The sequence below is a fragment of the Balearica regulorum genome, chromosome 8, assembly GCF_011004875.1.
Source record: "Balearica regulorum gibbericeps isolate bBalReg1 chromosome 8, bBalReg1.pri, whole genome shotgun sequence".
Lineage (NCBI taxonomy): Eukaryota > Metazoa > Chordata > Aves > Gruiformes > Gruidae > Balearica > Balearica regulorum.
The window spans coordinates 12952167-12971428 of record NC_046191.1 but is presented as its reverse complement, the minus strand read 5'-3'; the positions used below and the strand labels follow the sequence as shown (position 1 = coordinate 12971428).

The 19262-nt window shown below is 55.2% G+C and overlaps 2 protein-coding genes across 6 annotated transcripts; one reads left to right on the top strand and one right to left on the bottom strand.

Annotated features, from left to right (window-relative positions):
* The first annotated feature begins 813 nt into the window (after positions 1 to 813).
* On the top strand, positions 814 to 9203 carry TMEM125 (transmembrane protein 125). 3 transcript variants are annotated; one of them, XM_075759671.1, is made up of 3 exons: positions 814 to 1104; positions 2778 to 2907; positions 6753 to 9203. In XM_075759671.1, the coding sequence occupies exon 3, from the start codon at positions 7065 to 7067 to the stop codon at positions 7725 to 7727; it is 663 nt and encodes a 220-aa protein (XP_075615786.1). In that variant the 5' UTR covers positions 814 to 1104; positions 2778 to 2907; positions 6753 to 7064; the 3' UTR covers positions 7728 to 9203. The 3 variants fall into 3 exon arrangements, with proteins under 3 accessions (XP_075615786.1, XP_075615788.1, XP_075615787.1); XM_075759673.1 differs by lacking the exons at positions 814 to 1104; positions 2778 to 2907 and having other exon boundaries at positions 6426 to 7002; positions 7108 to 9203; XM_075759672.1 differs by lacking the exons at positions 814 to 1104; positions 2778 to 2907 and adding an exon at positions 6439 to 6574.
* Positions 9204 to 12077: 2874 nt separating this feature from the next.
* On the bottom strand, positions 12078 to 16935 carry C8H1orf210 (chromosome 8 C1orf210 homolog). 3 transcript variants are annotated; one of them, XM_075759667.1, is made up of 5 exons: positions 16883 to 16935; positions 16646 to 16736; positions 14168 to 14675; positions 13379 to 13525; positions 12078 to 12885 (listed from the first exon to the last, which is right to left on the bottom strand). In XM_075759667.1, the coding sequence occupies exons 2-5, from the start codon at positions 16730 to 16732 to the stop codon at positions 12530 to 12532; spliced, it is 1098 nt and encodes a 365-aa protein (XP_075615782.1). In that variant the 5' UTR covers positions 16733 to 16736; positions 16883 to 16935; the 3' UTR covers positions 12078 to 12529. The 3 variants fall into 3 exon arrangements, with proteins under 3 accessions (XP_075615782.1, XP_075615785.1, XP_075615784.1); XM_075759670.1 differs by lacking the exon at positions 16883 to 16935 and having other exon boundaries at positions 14168 to 14737; positions 16646 to 16869; XM_075759669.1 differs by lacking the exon at positions 16883 to 16935 and having other exon boundaries at positions 14168 to 14731; positions 16646 to 16869.
* Between the last annotated feature and the right edge of the window lie 2327 nt (positions 16936 to 19262).

Sequence of the window (19262 nt, the reverse complement as noted above, 5' to 3'; positions counted from 1 at the left end):
TGGTGTCTGTTGCATTAGCATATCCTAAACTTCCCTTCTCATAGCCTGCTAAAAAAACTAGCACGTGACTTAGTAACTGAGCCTCCCTTTCCATTAGTCAGGCAAGAGCTGTTGTTCAGCCCCATTCTCTTCTTTCTACATCTCCCAGGAGATTATCCAGCTGCTCAGACTCCCAGTAGTGATCCCTTCTGCTGTCATTAAGCCCAGCCACAAAGGAGCGGGCATAGACTCAGTCTAGGACTCCCATTCCCCTGCTGACTTCAACATTCCTGGTACTCCTGGTTTTTTCTCTTCCTCTCTCAAATGATTCCTTTTCTGTTTCCCTAATTCTTCTCAAAATTGTCACCCTTTTTTTTCCACTAGATCACCAGAAAGTCAGCTCTTCTGCAGCATGGTGGGATCTGCTGATGCCGCTGTCTCCCAGGGAGGGGGGTACTGCGGCTGCCTGGGGATGGGGAGATGGCACCGCAATGGCATCCTGACTGACTTAAGTGCCTGCCTGGACTAATGCCATACAAAGATCCAGTCCTGATGCGACCAGATGACCATAGCTTCTTCAGAACTGCAGGAGCTATTTTATTTAATACCACATAATACCAAATACTTGCTGAATGTGTCAAATCTTCCCTAGCTCTGCCAACATGGCTGCAGGCTTCCTCTCACCTGCTGCCTTGGAGCTGCTCCCTGACTCTTGCACCCCTTCATCTCCAGCTGGGAGGAAATGAGCCACCTTCCAGGATCGGTGTGTGGCCAGATCCTGCCTGGGGAGGGAGGGGTAATGCCTGCACACCGGCGTGGCTCTGGAGCCTCTCCAAGGCCAGCAGCAGGTTTGCTGAGACGCCACCCTGCTGGGGAATGCACCTGCCCGGGCGAGAGGTGAGGGCTTGCAGCCTATCATCGGTGCTGCCTGCGCCGCACCAGGAAGGGGAGCCAGCAGGAGCACCTGTTTCTTGGCAGGCAGTTGCCACAGGAAGGGAAGAGACTTTCCCCGTGAGCTCCCTCGTTAGCTCGATCCAGTGGAAGGAAAGCCAGGAAAAACCATTGCTGCCAGCCAGGAGCAGAGAACAGTGCAGGGCTGTGGCGTGTGGGCAGCGTCTGCTGCAGGTGAGTGAGCCCTCCTCCTCCCCGGGAGCCGTGCGTGTGCGGGAAGGGCCCTACTTCATCAGTAGCTGCCAGCAGCTTTGGGGGCTGCTTCAGACATACTTAAGGGATCATGCCTTTTGCCTCCATGTCATTTCTTCCTTGTGCCATCATGTTTCCTCTCAGCACGTAAAGCTCAGGAGTTTCTTGTTCTTTCGGGACTCCCTCGCTTCCCTCAGCAGAGGTGTATCAGGACAGGCTCAGGCTCTCTGGGGTCAGGATGATGGATGCCTGTTACACATACAGAGAGGAAGGGGAACGCAAACCTTTATAATGTACGATGCCAAAGCTAGCTAGATTTCTGTAAAAAGTAGCTGCACGCTGGTCCTGTTACAACAAGCCCTCCACCATCCTTACCCCCAGAGCCTCTAGGCTTGGTGAAGGGAAGGGATGGTCCACCATCACCCAGAGCTTCCCCGAAGTTTCCTAAATGATGTCTGGTGGCAGGAGCACTGCTGGGACAGATGGTCACTTCTGGGAAAGCATTATCCCTCTGGCAGGGTAGAGAGGGTGGGCTCTCCACAGAGATACAGATTAGACAGCATGAGTTTGCCTGGATTTTGAGCAGCTCCGGGAAGGAGGAACGTTGGGAATTGGTGGTTGATGTAGCAACCAAAGGAGTGTGGATCTCTTGCTAGGATTTTGGGTGAGACAGACAGATGCCACATAAAAACCCCATTACTCCCATTCCCCGTGGGTTCCTCTATCCCCACTCCTGAGTCCTCAGAAGAGAGGGGACCTTCCCACATGTCCCAGGGCAGCAGTGTCCCTGCTTCCAGAGCCACAGATGGGCCTTGAACACTACAACATTCAGAGCTTCTGATTTGTGTATTGGCATAAAACAAGATATATTGTGTATTCAGGCATAAAATATATTGTGTTTTGGCGTAAAACAAGATATATGAGCTTCACTCTCTTTGAACCTACTAGGGAGTTAGAACAGAACAGAATAGAACAGAGTAGAATAGCATATGCCTAGGAAGTATTTCTTTACTGACAGGGTGGTCAAACACTGGAACAGGCTTCCTAGAGAGGTGGTCGATGCCCCAAGCCTGTCAGTGTTTCAGAGGCATTTGGACAATGCCCTTAATTACATGCTGTGACTTGGTCAGCCCTGCAGTGGTCAGGCAGTTGGACTAGATGATTGTTGTAGGTCCCTTCCAACTGAGATGGGATGGGATGGGATGGGATGGGATAGAATAGAATAGAATAATTTCAGTTGGAAGGGATCTACAACAATTCAGGGCTGACCAAGTTAAAGCATGTCATTAAAGGCATTGTCCAAATGCCCCAGAAACACCGACAGGCTTGGGGCATCGACCACCGTTCTAGGAAGCCTGTTCCAGTGTTTGGCCACCCTCTCAGTAAAGAAATGCTTCCTAAAGCATGGGAAGTTGGAAAAATTACATGAAAGGATGGGAAAATATTTATGCCTACTCTGGGCTGGAGGTTTCTGTGAGTGGTGGCAAGTCCATCCCAAACAGGTTATGGCCAGACCTGGCCAAGAAGCAAATAAGCTGTGATGGACTGGAGAAGCAGGGGAAGGAGATGGCTTCTATGTCTTCAAGTTTGTGAGGCTTTGTTGGCTCTCATCTAGATTTCTCATGCAAATCATTTTATGTATTGTTATTTTACAGCACATTTTGCTGGACTCTCCTGGTCTCCATGATTCTCACAAAGTCCACATAGCTGCATAAAACCCTTCCAAAGCTGGAAGCACTGCAGGAGCCTGTTCCACCCCCAGGCTTCCCCCCCTGAATGCTGTGGGTAAGGAACGTCTCATGGTATACCCTGGGTTCGGGGAGAGGAGGGAAGTGAGGAGTATTTCAACAGCTGAGTTGTATGTGGCTCTGAAATGAAAGTGTTAATTACCATACAGTCCATGGCGTGTATGTCAGATATCAGACAGTCAGATATAAAAAGTCTATAAGTAAATAAATAATGTACCATTCCCAGGTGGTCTGCAGACGTGCATCTCCCACATCTGCAGCCAGGAGTGGCCTGTTGATGATGACCCTCAATTCCCAGTTAAATGTTGTCAGAGTAGGGAAAGGGAAAAAAAAAGAAAGAAAGAAAAACATGAACATTTTTGTTTTCCTGCATTACCAGTGCTTTCCTGTTCTTCCTCCCCAGCTGCCAGCCAGCAGTGGGGAAGGACAGCCTGTCAATTTTTTCCTGAAATGCGACCTTCAGGCAGAAAGCATTGTGTGGCTGGGCTGGTCCTCTCCTCCTTTTTCTCTTGCACAGGATGCCGGGAGCACAGAAAGTACTGGGGTTCAGTAGTAAGTAAATGGTAGAGATGAATGGCCTGTGATACATGTTATCAAACTGGCTAATCTGATGGGCTAACTGGCTTAAGCTTCTAAGGGTCTGTGTTATGATCGATCACAGACCGGTGAGACCAGGTAGCCCAAAGAACAGCTGCAGAAGGGACAACTGCTGTGGAGAGGTTGTCCTCCTCCCTCATGGCAGAGCAGGGATCCACATTCCTTCCTTTTTCTCGTTCTGATCTGGGAAAACTGATGTGTTGCATAATGCCAAGAAACCAGATCAGCAAAATTGCTGTGAGATCTAGTTTCATCCCTCCTCCAAGAAGTGGTGGGTGACAGCCCAGGATAAAGCTGCTTTGGTTTAACATATAAAGACAGATTTTTCTTAAAAGGATGGGAGGCAATGTACCCATGCTGAGGAATGGGAAACTGTAGTTAGATTTAAGGAAAATATTATTCCTGGTGAGGATGGTTAAACACTGGAATGATCCCAGAAGGGCTGTGGATCCTCCATCCTTGGCAGTATCCAGCCCTGAAATACTCAGTCTGACTTTGAGGTTAACTCTGCTTTAAGCAGGTGGATGGACCAGGTGACTTCGCAAGGTCCCATCCCACCTGTGATTCCAAGAGTAAAAATATTGTTATTAGCAGCACAAACCCTCACAGTCTAGAGAAGCCCAAGCAAGTGTGGATGCTTATAGAGCAAAAGTTTATATTCTGAGAACATTTTCAAACAGACACAAGGAAACATGGAGGCACACTTCAGTGGAAGCCTTTGCCTCTCCAAATCATTTATTTCATAGAGGTTAATATAACACCAGGAAACACGTGCTTGTAGAAGTCACACCTTATTTTGTTTTGCAGTCAGATGCTCTAAGAGTTTTATCTTGCTCCCTGACCTTCTTCTGAGCAAATAAAATTTCAAAGGGTTAAATTTTAAAAAGTAACGTGAGAATGCAGTACCATAGTTTGATTTTTGGTCGTATTTTCCCTCACTGTGGTTTGCGCTGTTGTGTTTTTCTTGCTTACTGTTTGACTCATAACCTGTGTGTGTAACTTTGGTCAAGCAGCAGAAGGTCACAGACTTTGCACTTCTCCAAGCTTTATGTTTTCTTAGTCCAAAATCTCAATCTAATCTACAAACCTGCGATCTACTAGACTCACCAGTTTGCTGGTAAGGAGGAGATAAGGCACCTCTGTGCTTGGAGAAGGAAAGGCAGGAGGAAGTAGTGATTAGCACCAAACTGGTTTGCATGGGCTGGGGAAATGTCTCCAGGCTCAATGTCTTCTCACCCCGCTACTTTGAAAGTGCCCCATGACATCCTCACCTTCTCAGGGACCTGTGTCCTGGGCACGTGTGGGCAGCGCAAGGTATCTATCTGCTGTCTCATGCAAAATCGAAGTGGGTCCCAGCAGTCACAAATCAGCATACTCAACCACAGGGTTTTTTTCTCTCTAATTGGTGCTTTCTGACTGTTCTGGCTCTAGCCAGGAGCTGCAGATCTCCCAGGGGCCTCCAGGCACGTGTGCCCTCTGGAGCCTGGGTTTCTGTGTCCCAGCACACTCCCTGCCCGGGCAATCCAAGCACCAGCAGCCGTGCAGGGGAGCTCCCACGGCGCGATGGGTCCCAGGCCTGCAAACCCATGGTGGTTACAGACTTCCTGGACACGTGCTCCCAGCTGGCAGCGTGCCCTGAGCCACGTCCAAAGTGACCTCATGCTCCATCACAGCCGGGGAGTGACTCAGGAGGAGCTTGGCCTGACACTGTCAGGCGGTGTCTGGTTCGGGCACCCCCATACACACTATTGTCCTCCCTCTCCCCCCACCCCGTGTTGGCTTGTCCCCCAATGGAGGGAGATTTTGAGGTATGTGCTGGTAGCAAAGGCATTGCCACAGGGAATGTGGTCTATGGAGACTGTCTGAGGACAGGGAGAGCTGTGGGAGGAAAGATCCCTGGTGTGTGCAGAGCTGCCATGCGTGGAAGTCACAAATTGTCCCCACCCGTCCGTCATGAGCCCAGAGTTCCAGCACTGTGCAGAGCAGGGCACAAAGACAAACAGTGTGTTTCGTGTGGGCTGATGGGCTCCTGGAGAGCTGTCTGTAGCAGGCAGCGTGCTGCATGGCCGCCCCCCCGCCCCGGAGAAGTGACACAGCTCTGACACGGGATCTGCATCAGTTCCTGTCCCTGCCACGGGCTCCTGTGGGACTCAGAGCAGTTTGTGTGTGTGTACCCATGACTGTCAAGGGTGCGTCGGGAGGTGACCAGGGAGGCAGTTCGTGGGTCTCCAGGGTCTGCCTCATGTCTCAAGGGCTCAGCCATACCTGAGATGCTCCCGCACAGTCCTCCCCAGCACCTCTCCTTGCTTTGGGTACTAGCTGTGCTGGAGGGTCCCTCTGGTGCTGTGGGACCAGCCTGGGCACGCATATGCTGTAGTGGGACATGCATGTGAGAGAAATGCAAGTGTCTTCCGCTCTTGGTGTGAAACTGTACCCAGAAAAGCATGGAGGGGTGCCAGGATGCTGGGGAGGTGATCAGCCCAGGAAGGTTGAGACAAGGCGCTGTGCCAAGGGGAGCCCAGCTGAGCACAGCACCATGGAGCCCGCCTCTGCCCTACGCCCGTCAGTACCCTTCCCCTGCTCCCCTCCCGTGGTGAAGTCCTTTAGGGACCAGCAGAGAGCAGAGCAAAATTGCAGGGTGCCAGGTCACAGTTGTCTGGGGGCTTTTTCCAGGGAAGTGCTGAGACCTCTGGAGATGTAACCATCATGTTTCTGTAGGGGACTTGCGAGGGGAGACCACCAGTGGTGCAGGGGTAGGGACAGGGCTGAGAACAGGCAGTGAGGGCAGCTCTCGCTCTTCAGCAACTGGACTGGAAGGGTTAAGCCCCGGTCCTGACCCCCACCTCCCGCTGTAGTTCTGGGCAGCAGAGCCAGTTGGTGACAAGAGGCTGATGCTGATGAGGGAGCATGTGAAGCCGGAGCTGTGAATGGGGCTTTATCCCGGGAGGGACCTGCCTCTGCTCCGTCCCTGCCCTGCTGCCAACACCAGCTGCAGGCAGAGTCCTGCGGGCAGTGATGTGCCAGTAGGCTCTAAGCAGGGCATGCAGGGCTGGAGAGGCAGGAGACTCGCCCTTGGGGCAGGCTGAGATACCCCGCAGTGCATGGAGGTCTCTGGTGAAGATGTTTGTGGCTGACCTGTGCTCCAACGCCCCGGGCTTTTGTGAGGGGAAAGTCTGCAGGCCAGCCCTGAGCAACGGAGGCCCAGGGTTTGGCAGGAGATTGTTTGGTAGAGGGGAGCAGGGTTAGTCTCTGTTCAATGCTATCTTCTCTTCTTGACTCTTTCAGATGAAACACACGGGAAAGGAAGGACACAGCCTTGGTCATTCCATTACGATGCTGCTCTGGGGATGCTCCACCATGTCCTGCAGCCCTGCCTGGAGGGCGGGCTCAGCCCCAGCACACGGACTGTAACTCTCCAGGTGGCACTGCTGCGGAAGGGAGCTCTACCAGGCTCCAAAGAGTGAGACCGAGGCACTCCCGCTTGAGAAATGCACCTGCCTTGGCAACCATTGCTGCCTTGACCCTCCACTTTGCTGTAAGGATCTAGGTTCATCTGTGCAACTGCACTGCCGTGCCCTCTCCACCTAGCTGCCCACCATGCCGGAGCTGGCAGAGCTGAGCACCGCCCGCAGCCCTGCAGATGCAGACCACATCCAGAGGAACATCCTGGAGGAGCACGTGGAACTCTGGTGGTTCCAGGACCCCAAGAAGTCCATCCTGTGCTATGGGATGGCTGTGGTGCTGATCCTGGCCTGCGGGATCGGGGGCATCATCCTGCTGTATAGCACGAGCAGCCGGTCTGGGGAGTGGCGGCTGGCCGTGGGCACCACACTCTGCCTCCTGGCCCTGCTCGTGCTGCTGAAGCAGCTGCTGAGCTCTGCAATCCAGGACATGAACTGCATCCGCAGCCGGGATCAGATTGAGCTCCTGAAGAGTGGGGGCTTCTCAGACTGCCTGGTGCTGCTGCTCAGTGCCCTGGTGCTGGTGGTCTGTGGGGTCGTGCTCACCATCCTCTCCACCACAACCATGCAGCTCAGCCCTGCTCGGCCACTGGCCAGCATGTTCACCAGCGGGGTTGTCCTCCTGACTGCTGGCAGTGCCATCCTCCTCTGCCTGCTGCTCTACCTGCTCTGCACCTCCTGCCACCAGGCTGCTCCTAGGAGCCTGGAGACCGGCGAGATCCGTGTCTTCACCATCTCCGGCCGCCTCGCCGCAAACAGGCGGCTTCCTCCCACCTCCAGCATGGCCAACCTGATCTGACCCAGCACACCCCTGCGTGAGCCTCCAATACGACCCGTCAGCAGGGCTTGTGCCGGCCTTTCCCGAAGGAAGGGCAAGCATTGCGGTGTGCCTCGCGCTTCTTTCGGAGATTATTGGCATTTGCTTTGCCCCAGGCTGACAGCACAGCAGGGACTTGGGGTGCCTGGACGGGCCCTGTGACCTGGCACATTAGGAGTGCAGCACTAGTCTGGTTGGTGTTTCCGCAAAGCTTCCTGCGACAGCTGCTGACCCCGTCACAGAGTTAAGGTGAGCCTGTCCTGTACCCCTGGGGACTCCAGTACTTGCTTGGTTCCCGTGGTTCCTGGAGCTGTGTCGTGCGCTCTCCTGGCAGGAGAGGCTGTGATTGCAGGCGGTATAAAGCCACCCTGTGCTCTGTGCGGAGCTGCCAGCTCCTGAGCAAAGTAGAGCCTCTAGCAGCTGATGAATGGCAGGAAATATTCCACACATCAGCAGGCATGCAGTGCGAGTGAAGGGAGCTCGGTGGGAGGTACGGCTGCAGGGGCTGCTCCCGAGAAAGCACCTGTGTGTCTGCGGGAGTGAGAGTGGGATTTGCATGGGAATTCTGTGCGCCAGAGCCCTAGCATGGCCAGACCTGACATGAAATGCCATTTGTGTTTGCAATGCCAGGATCTGTTCCAATATGACCTTTCTGCAGCCCACCATCTTCCGTGGTTTATCAAAGGGGTGATCAAAGGGTGTCGGTGTCAGGGCCCTGAAGGGTTATCAGTGCTGGATTGTGTGTTGCGGCTCTGGTTTATCTCTACAAGGTGTCTATCACTGAGGTGTCTTTCCCAGAGGCAGACTAACAATTCACCCCCCTGGGAGCTTTTCCTGTGACTTGAGGCTAATTTACCTGCCAAAATTCTCATTTCCCCCATAGTCCCATAAACCATTTCACTGCCCTTTCCATAGACACAGATCCTAACCTCCTAGTGAAGCTGCTCCTGCGCAACCTTCTCCTCATCTTCCTGTCTGCTCCTATCTCCCCCTCACTTGAGCTGCTCTGCCCCAGTCATTATTTTTTGCTCATTATTTGCCAAGTTCCAACTGTAATGGAACAAGACTGACCTATTGGGTTTTGGTGCCTGGTAGCAAATTGATTTGGAAAAGGACAGTAGCTCATTCCCTTAGTAACAGCACAAATCACTGTCCATGTTACACCTGGAGATAGAGTTCAGCATCAGCGAACCCCACCAGGTATACACCGGACAAGGAGGACTTCATCCCTTCGCAGCTCCAGACCACACTATCACCAATGCACTCCGATCGCATGAGGGCACTTCTGTATTCATCTGCTCTTACCCTGCTCCTGCTGGCTTTCCTTCCCCCAAAGCCTTGGATTATTTTCCCAAAGTATGAGAACATCATTCTGACTTTTCTGGATCTCTGTTATTTCTACATTTTCCTCTGCCACTTTCAGATCATCCATAGATTTTATTAAACAGCTGTTTCCTCTTCTCTCTGCACCACTTCCCTTAATCTGCCCAAGAATTCAGAGGGTGTTACTGAGCTCAGACCCTTCTGTGCCAAATCCTCTGTCACGCAAAGAGCCGTCCTTCCCCTCTGGGCTGTTTCACCCCAGGTCCGCCAGGGACCCCTGTGTGTACACAGGGAGGGGCAGGCCAGAGATGGACAATTTTGCACCATCACCGTTGCTGCTGCTCCGCACGCGTGTCAGTGCATGTGCAGTTATGCCAAGATGCACCATCTCTGCCTGCATCAGCTCTTCAGCAGTTACTCCCAGGTCCCCCAACCTGCAGATGTAGAGAGGCCACAGCTGCCTGCACACCAGCTGTTTTGCACATCTGGGCATTTCTGTGAAGATGCATGACTGTGCCCAGCTCGCAGTTTCATGCTGCCTGCATACCAATGTGAATCCTCCCCTCTACAGCCCCTTCAAAATGTGCCCCAAGTGCCCATGAATTGTGCCAGAAAGGGATGCTCGTGGGCCATGTCAGCAACCTGAGGAGTAACGGCCGAGAACAGGCTGTCTCCGAGGATGGCGGTTTGGGGTCTGGCTGCCCAGGTGGACAGCCTGCGCTGCCCCCGTCACTGACTCACCTCCTGCAGCAGCACTGCTGGTTTGCTCCTTTCTCGATTCCTGTGTTGTGCGTGGAAATACATAATAAAATGTTGTAGAAGTCACCTGTGTTGAAGGCTGATGCTTGAGTGCCAGCCTCTCTGCGGAGCGGGAGGAGGCAGGGCTGTGCAGAGCCGGCCCCTGCTCAGGCTGAGCCCAGGGCTGAAATCATGACAGCCCAGGGTTCCTCCTGTGGCTGTGGTTTCGGCTCATCAGCTAGTGTGGCAATGCCACCACAGCCCCCCAAATGCATGTACTTACTGCCTGATACGTGACTCCCACCTCCAGATCCGTGTGCATCTCCCTCTGCTTAAGGACCGAGACATAGCCGTCCCCCTTACCACCGCTCTGTGAACCTAAGACCTTGCTGTGCCCCTGAAAGATGCTCACGTGGAGCACACAAAGCCTCCTGAATGTGTCGGTGACAGCTGGTTTGTTTACAGAGAAGCTGTTTCCCCCTGTGGTACGGCCGAGCCTCGAGCCTCACGGCAGCAGCTGCTGCCTGCGAGGAGCCTGGAACCAGTCTGCCTGCATACCTGGTACTGCTCCCATCCACCAGCCTCCCTCGGTCCCTCTGGCAGCTTCCTGGGGGGATTTCTGTTGCGAAGGCTCCTCCTTTTCTGCTCTGACCCCCTTGTATTCCCAGCTCTGCCTGCCAGATGCATTTACTCCCCACGCGAACTGCCAGGCTGCTGCCCACTTGCACTGGAGCTGCTTGGAGAGGGGGCAGAGGGGCTGCCACAGGACCGGGACCACCTGCGCACCCGAAAAACATCTGCTTCGTTAAAGAATAAACAGGTGGGCCTCCCAGCAGGGTCAAATTAGACAAACAACCCACCACTAGGTACTGAGGGATGGGAGTGAGCAAGATGCTGGAAAAATAAGCCTGGAAAGTTGTATTTTTAATCTCTTTTAAGACATCACTGAGACCAAAAGTAAAATAATGCATCTAGCATGAGTTCATGTGATGGAAAAGCATATAGAAAAGCCCAGAAAATACCCTCTGAAAGGTAACTGAAATGCATTTTCCTAGCCCTCAGATTTAAGTCTCCTATCTTATCTGAAAGATGTTAGAATTTTCCAAAAATTACAGCACATATTGTATTTTCACAAGTAGCTGTTAAGACGAGCCCAGGAGGCAAAACATGAGGCAGTGACTGCAAAAGTAAAGCTCAGTTTAGGAATACATCGTTTAAGAGCGAAAACTGGCTGACCACTGAAACAAGGCAGCAGGTTTTCCTGCTCCTCATGGCTTCAAAGGGCACTTTCCCTCTCTAGAAGGTGCTTTAAGTCACTGGCCTGTATCACACATCCAGCGCCTGAGCCAGTCGTCCCCTTTGGGTTACATTCTCTGACGTGTATTATTTACTTTTGCATACACTGCGCTCTGTAAATATCTTAGTAAGCAGAGAAATAGAAAGGCAGTTTACAGTCGAATGGAGGTCTGAAGGAGATGGGGGAGTTAGCCGTGTGGCAGGGCTGCAGGAAATGCCATCCCTGTGATGATGCTTCATGCTCCGGAGCATGATGGAGAGATTCCTGGGCTATCAGGGATGGTAACGACTGGGCTGTGCCCTGGGAGATCTTCCCAGCCGGATGGTACCAGCTTTCTGAATCATCTACCAAAGGTGCGTGCTGCTGCTGCTCCCTGCTTCTACCTCCAGCATGACCCACACGGGCACAACCGGCTACAGCAGAAACAATGTGGAGTTACTTATGTCTCATGCGCTGTTTATCGTCCCACAAAGATGACAGGAATCCAAAAATTATAATGTTTGTATAACTCCACGGTTAGAGGTACAGACAGGACTCTGTAATGGGTGTGGGGGGACAGGGCTGTCTCGCCCTGGTGCACGTGCCTGCCTGACGCCGCAACCGGCACCGCCAACAAGTTTGCTCAGCTCTGCAGAGCTGGCATGGGAAAGGTAAGTGCCTTTCTAGCACGTCTCGCTGGAGAGGGAAGAGAGAAAACTGGGAAGGAGCACGGCGGGTAGCAACGCTGGAGAGACGTACACAGAAACCCTGTGACGACGCACCAGGGCTGCCCGTGCCAGATCAGGTAACAGATTTGTTTGCACAAGAGCACTTGTTGTGCCACAGAGCTGTTCTCTCACCGGTGCAGTTAACGAGGAATGTATTTATGGTCCTTGAAAGCACAGGCAAAAGAAGCCGCACCCGAGCTGTGGGGCTGGGGGTCTCCTCCCGGCACTGCCACTGGGAAAGTCCCAACAAATCATTGCAGGCAGAGGCAGGATAAAATCATGCTTTAATCACACCCTGGAATGCCAACACATTGAGGGACAGAGCAGGGCAGGGTCTGGCACCCTGGGGCAGCGGGGCCAGAGACCCCACAGGGAGCACCAGGGCAGGCTCCTCTTCCCACCCGACCAGGCTGCCTGGGCACAACAGGCACCATCTCCTTCATCCTCAGTATCCAAGCAGGGCCGGGAGAGCAGCAGTGGCTCCAGTGTCCCCTGTGCCGGTGCAGCTCCACTGGCGTCTCACTGGGGCACTGTGGGGCCTGCTGCCTTCAGCCTCCGTCACCATTCCTAGTCCACCCCTTCTACCCCGTCCTCTCCGCTCCTTTCCGCCTGCCCCCAGCCACGTGGGCCCAAAAGCCGAGGGCAGGTGGGAAAGGGCAGGAAGGGGATGGAGGTATGGGGGATGGCGAGAGGCCACAGCGCTGGTGGCTGGGCTGGGCTCAGATGGAGAGGTGCGACTCCCACTCCTCTTCCTCCCGCTGCTGCTCACTTGGCTGGATGTAGTTGTCCTCAATGAAGCCATCATCATCCTCAGCTTGCAGACTGGCAGCACTGGGCATGGTATGGTTCTTGCTGGCCCCCCAGCCCCTGTCCCAGCTGCTGCCATCCTCCATGGGACTGCCTCCAGTGGAGCTGGTCTCGGGCAGCGGCCGGTGACGGTAGCTGGCGAAGTTCTTGTGGAAGAGCTTACACTTGGCAGCCAGCGCAATCAGGATGGAGATGCTGATTGCTGCCACCAGGAAGCCCACCAAGTACGGCCAGCTCCTTCCTCCCTTCCTGGAGGGCGGTGTGGTGGCTGCGGTGCAGGGAAGGCACATCAGGGCATGGCAGGTCAGCCTGCGGCATACCCAGTGCTCCTCAGCAGTCAGCCCTGTGCATGCCTGCGGCGTGCAGCCAGCACTGGATTGCTTTCATTAGGAGCGATATAAATGCTCTTCACCAAGGGCTAGCTACCAAGGGTGCATGAACACTGTGGGGAAAACTGCTGGTCATCTGTCTGATACTGGTGCCCATCACCGTGGAGTCTGTGTTCTGTGTGGCTCTGTGGCATCTGCTAACTTCTCAGCTGCAAAGCCAGCAAACACCTCCAGGTGGTGGCCACCCTCCCCACCAAGGCACCGCTGGAGGCCACCCTCCCCACCAAGGCACTGCACCAGCGGTGGCTGCGCAGCCTGAGCCCCTGGGACTGCGGGGCAGAGCAGGGGATCTCCGCCTGCAGTCCCCTCTGGGGTGACGGAAGGCAGGAGGGAGCTAGACCTTATGGATGCCCCCATAGCTGCACAACTTACTGTTGCTGTGGGCCACTGTGGTCTGCTGCACCGTGCTGACCTCCCGAGGAAACCGCTGCTTCATCTGGCAGCCCAGGTCCTGGGAATCCAAAGCTGCGACCTCCCGGCCCTGCAGCTCCGGGGGTGATGCACACGTCACCTGCACAGCTGGGAGAAACACGGGCTAAGGTGGGACAGAGGGTCTTCGCCCATCCCCTCCCCAGTTTAGAGAAGGGGCTCCTTGCTTGCTCCTGGGTTGATGAGATGCATCACAAGGTGCTCCTGGCTCTGCCCTCCAGCATTGCCGGTTCCCTGACCAAGAACCATGCAAGTGTATGACCATGAAGGCTTAGGAGGCTCCTTCTAACTGGATAATGCCAAATTCATGGATACTGATAGAAAACCCACTATTGCAGGGCTGCTTTCACCTGGGAGCTGAGCTCAGAGGGTTGGAGCCTGATCCTGCTCCACAGGAGGAACTGCTAAGTGCTCAGCAGCTCTTGAAAATGTGATCACTCCATGCAGATATATAAAGGTGGATTTAGGGGGCTGAACTGTACAGCCAGCCCCTTTCCCAGAAGAGTGACTGAACTATCCTGTCTCTTGTTCCTAGAAATCTTTGATGTCATGTGTAACTGCAAACGGGGAACTGACAACTTTCAGTTCTGTGTCCCTCAATAGGGTGGGAGAGGTCCCTGGGGAGCCATCACAGATCCTGCCCGGAGTTGGAGCAAAAGGATCAAGTGAACCCCTGCACCCAGGGTTCCTCCTGGCCAACAGCTCTCCTGCCACCCGCCCCCATCTGCTCACCTTGCCTGCGCTGCAGCCACTGCTGCAGAGGGTGCGCAGTGCAGTCGCAGACCCAGGGGTTCCCTTCCAGCCGGACCTGCGGGACTGCCTCCATCAGCTCCAGGCTCAAAGCGTTCACAGAGACCAGCGCATTGTGCTGCAGGTCCAGGTGGAAAAGAGCCTTCAGCGGCAGGAAGAAAGGGACCTCAAGCTCTTGCAGATTGTTATTTCTTAGGAGCAGTGTGTGCAAGTTTCCCAAGCCCTTGAAAGCATCTGTGTGGAGGTAGGCAATGCTGCAGCTGCTCAGGTCCAGCAGACGTAGTGCCCCAAGGTTGGAGAAGACTGCTGGGCTCAGCGCCAGCAGGGCATTGCTAGAGAGGTTGAGGGAGCGCAGGGAAGGGAAATGCATCAAGAGAGTCCCGTGACGGGGCATGACCAAGGAGTTGAAGGAGAGGTCCAAACCGGTGATGTTGCTTGGAAGGGAACTTGGAGCGTGCAGGAGGCTCTTCCCATTGCAGTCTGCCCATCCCTGAGAAAAAAGCTGCTGTCTGAAATGGGTTCTCCATGCTGGGGAGGATCCCTAGACTAAGACTCCCCAGAAGTTCAAATGTCTTAATTAATTACCCTTGCAGAGTTTAAAAAAGCAAAGACACAAACAGGCATAAAAAAACCATGAGCTGCCAGTTTGGTGTGGGCCAAGAGAAATGGAGAAAGATGAGCAGCATAGCCCAGGACTGAGAGCAGCTAACTGAAGAAGTAAAGGAAGAGCACAGAGAGCTGGGAGGAAACCCAGACAGGGGGGGTAGATGTGGAGGGACGGGGATGTCACCCTCCTGTCCCCATTTCCAGGGCAGTTGCCATCTGGATTCAGCCTGCAGGACACCTTCCTCTTCCTCCCCCAGATCCCCACCTCCAGCCCCGGGGAGCTCTTGTGTGACACAAGGGCATCCTCCAGCTGGGGCAGGGAGGTGGGCGAGACCCCTGCCCACTGTGAGGGCAGGCAGGCAGCGGCAGCCGGCCAGGGCACCTGCACCAGCACCCATGTCAAGAGCTGCTCCCCAGGGCCTGTGCAGGGTGTTGTACCCCCAGCCCTCCCGTGTTTCTGAGGATACACTGCGAGTGGCAGTTTAGTGCAGGCTGGCTCTGTCTACACTAGTAAATAAAACAGAGCAGGGACCGTTTGCTCTCCCAAAAAGCCAGCAGTGCATGCTGGATGGATAGATCAACCCACATGGATGGATTTTTTTGTTTTCCCCCAAAAACAAGGTAGCCAAATTCAAGCTGGTTTTGGGGAGCACTCCCCAGCATGTGTTACTCCTGCCTGGGCTGTATGTGGGAGAGGGCCAGTTGCCCAAACTGAAGCTGCCAGGGAGCAGGTCAGCAATTTAAGTGTGGTTGGACAGGCACAGGGCTCCTGCTCGATGCCGAGTTTGGGCCCTGCAGGCAGAGATGCTGTGCTGGAAGTTTGCCGCAGTCCGTAGTCCCAGGTTTCCAGGTCCGCCTGCTTTCCAGCTAGCTGGCCTTTCCGTTTCTTTGCCTCTCATGTGATCACCTCTCCTTTCATCCTCCTGTTCACCTAAATCTCCTATCAGGCCCTGCTGTCCCTGCTTGCCAGAGGAACAGATGTGCACTTGTAAGTCTGGGCTGCGGAAGACTGGGTTACAACGAGCTGAGCCATGGGGGCATTGCACAGGTCCTGTCTCAAGCTCAAACCGAGCTGGGTTTGGGAAGGCAGGGGAAAACAGTGCGAGCCTTCTGAGGGAGGATCTGAGAGCTCAGTGGGCAGTGCTGCCCTGTGCCATCGGTCCGCAACAGCCACTTTTCCTGCTTTCTCCTGCCTCCCACCCAGTGCAGCCGAGCTGCTGGCTGTGGCACTTGTGGCACAGTGCATCCTGCTGTGGCAGGATGAGTTAGTTATACTTCCTGCTCCTCGCCAGGGCTCAGGGATCCTGACCCCACGGTTGCCCTGACCCTGGTGTTGGCCACTGCATCACTGGGCACTGGGGAAGGGAGTGAGGGGCTGGGAGCCCCTCAGGGATGTGCCTCGCTGCTGCTTGCCATGCACCCCTTACGGGCAGCTGTGCTATGGCAGCAGCCAAGAAACCCACGGAGTCAGAAGTGCCATGGCTCAGAGAAGCCTTTCGCAGCCCCGCTGTGCTCCGGTGAATGGGCTGGACAACGGTGAGATGTTCAGCCCAAGGCTGGGAGCTGGGGTGCTGCAGGGCTGGGAGCAGGACAGCCCGGCTCCAGGTGTGGGTGAAGCACCCCTGTGGCTGGTGGCCACTGGCACAGCACGTCTCCCAGTTAACTCCGCTTGCTCCCATGGGTTTTCATTGCTCATCGTGTCTCAAGCCATGCAGAACAGTAGCTGCCTGCCAGGGCCTGCCACCCCGCAGGCATACGGTGCCGCCACCCCAGCTGTGCTGGCCCGACAGCGAGTGGGGTGCCCCTGCCCGCCCCCAGCTGCTACCCATGCCAGAGCCCCCTCGGCCCCCCTACCTGGTGGTCAAGGCTGCAGGGGTGTCCCATCACCACTGACCAGGCGCAGAGGAGGCTGCAGACCCCGAGCAGGCGGGCAGGAGCCATTTGGCTCCAGGAAACTGCCAGGCAGAAAAACAAGTCTCAGAGAAAGCTGGGAAGCCGGCAGAGCCGGCCCTGCTGGGCGAGGTGTGGCCGCGGCCACAGGGCCCACGGCCCCCACTGACCCCCGTGGCCTGGCCGCACGGCTCTGCAGACCACCAGCGCCTGGGAGCCAGCCCGGCTGCCGCCGCGGCCCCGCTCCCTCCCGATGGCTGCGTGCAGGTGAAAGGTGGCGGCACCGGTTACACATTAACTGCCGCGCCCCGCCACCTCCCACCTGCTGCCTGCTGTGACCGGAGACCAGGGGACCGCTAGCATCTGCCTGATGGACCGTGGGGTGCCGTGGGGGCTGCCTCGGTGGGAGCGGAGCACCGGGAGGTGCTGGGGCGCCGGAGGAGGAGGGGGGCACCTCTGCGGCATCTGCCCTGAGACCACCGGGCTTGAGGAAAGCCGCCTGAGCCCAGCCCCGGTGCTGTGCCAGCCGCTGTGCCCCAGCTTCACGCACCCAGGACAGGGATATGCAGCAAGCCTCGGCTGAAGAAGCTGGGTTGAGGCAGCAGGAATGTTTCCTACAGGAAAATAAAAGTCTCATTGGGATTAAAGCGGAAAGGTGTTTAAAACGTGCGGCAAAAGGGCAGGTCCCTGGGCCTGGCAGTCGCTCAGCAGTGTTGGCTTTCCAGCATCAGGCAGTTGCTAATAAAAATGTGACTTCCCTGAGCAGCACCCAGATCTCCTGTGAGGGTCCCAGAGCATGGGGGTGCCCCATCACCTCCGGCACCCCCCGCGCAGACCCACCACTCATCAATAGAGCTCCCTGCCAGCCCTGCCGTGGAATCACAGGAAATCAGGGAAATCTTGTCAAAGCAGTATCTTGTGGGTGTTTGCTGGCACACAGTTGGGTGGGATGTGCTCTCATGCCCATGGGTGCTGGGGTGGGTGAACAAGCAAGGGCTGGCTGAGCCACAGCCGGGGCAGGGGAGGTGCTGGCAGTCCCCTCTCCCGGCTTTTGCCTCTGCAGCCAGAGGGAGATCCCAGCTCTTTTCCTCACTCCCCATTCCCTGCCCTCTGTTCCCGGTCCCCCTTTCCCACTCCTGCTTAGCAGCAGGAAGCCGCCTGCCAACAAGAACGCTGCAGCTCTGCAGTTTCCACCCCGGCGGCAGCCAGGACAGGGCGGCCCCACTTCCCCCAGCTGCCAAGGGGCTCCTCCACGGCTGTGCGATCCACCCTTTCCTCAGGGAAAGGGTTTCCCAGCAGCCCATCCTTGATCCCGTGAGTGTGCGGCGAACGCAAGCACAGCCAGGCAGCTGCCTGCGCCCCAAGCTGCCCTTCTGATGTGCGGGTTGGGCTGGGAATGCTCGGCCACCTCACTCCCGGGCTGCTCTTAAGCCTTGCGGCAGCAGCCCTTCATCCAGCCTTGCAGGGCCTCCCTGAGACCCACGGTGCACGTAAAACAAAACAAACGGCCAGAAAAGCAGGGCTAGAAAATTGTTGCTGAGGCAGCCCAGCCCATCGGTACATTCGCAGGGCGTTTGCGTTTCCTATCAGGAAACGTATCGGTGCGTTATGGTTTCTGGCATGCGGTGCCGTGCATTAGACTGTACAAATAATAACAAAAAGGGGTATTTTTGTCACTTTTTTTTTAGTCCATCATGATTCAGCAAAAGAGTTGAGGTCTGTGGAGTCAGCAGAAATTCAGGTGCTTTCAGTGTGCTGTGGGTTGGGCAGCTGGAGATTTCCGTATTACAGGAGAGCAAGTGTGGCGAGCTGCTTTGGCTGGGCTCGGCTGCACCCCCCTCCCTGCTTCCTCCTCTGGAGCTGCGTAAGGGTAAACTGGAGCTCTAGGGTCCTGGTTGGGTCTCCCCACTAAACCTCCCGGAGAGGTTTCCTACCCCACCTCCCAGCCAAGGGATCTGCACAGCTAGAAACCTCTTATCCAGATGTTCCTAGAAAAAAAGCAAGGGAACAAATCATCTCGGGTCAGATCCTTTGATGGATCCCTGAGATTTTCTGGACACCACCTGGTGTGGAGAGCTGACCCCAGATGGTTCCCATTCCCCAAAGGAGCAAAGCAGTGTGCCGGTTCCCCTCGGGCAGTAAGAGGAGCCATGCTGTGCCCCTGGAGGAGCTTGCTGCAGGGCCCGTGGTTACAAAGCCTTCTCATAAAGTGTGTTTGGTCTGTAAATAATCCTGTCCTCAAAGTGATGCCTCGTGTCAGAGGACATTTCACAGAGTGCATCATAACTCACAGCTGTGTGCATGCTGCCGGGGGAGCACAGCATGTGTGTGCTCTCTTGTTGCTGCCCCGGGTGCAGAATGTGTAAGCACACGGTGGCACGATGACATTTACAGTTCTAAGTGACACTGACCTCTACAGCCAGTGAACTAGATGCCTTTTATTTATCTGTTCATGTACCTTGCCTCGTTCTGCAGCTGTACGGAGTGTGCGGATGAGTCCCTGACTCTCTTGCAAATGAGCTTGGGGTTGACCAGGCAAACGGGGACATGGGGGACCCTGGCAGGGCACCGTCGGCAGCAG

Coding starts and splice junctions, on each gene's coding strand:
- TMEM125 (XM_075759671.1), top strand. CDS start 7,065: ATGCCGGAGCTGGCAGAGCTGAGCACCGCCCGCAGCCCTGCAGATGCA.
- C8H1orf210 (XM_075759667.1), bottom strand. CDS start 16,732: ATGGCTCCTGCCCGCCTGCTCGGGGTCTGCAGCCTCCTCTGCGCCTGG. Junction 14,676..16,645: donor CCTGCAGCCTTGACCACCAG/GTAGGGGGGCCG, acceptor CTTTTTTCTCAG/GGATGGGCAGACTGCAATGG. Junction 12,886..13,378: donor CACAGTGGCCCACAGCAACA/GTAAGTTGTGCA, acceptor CCTGCACCGCAG/CCACCACACCGCCCTCCAGG.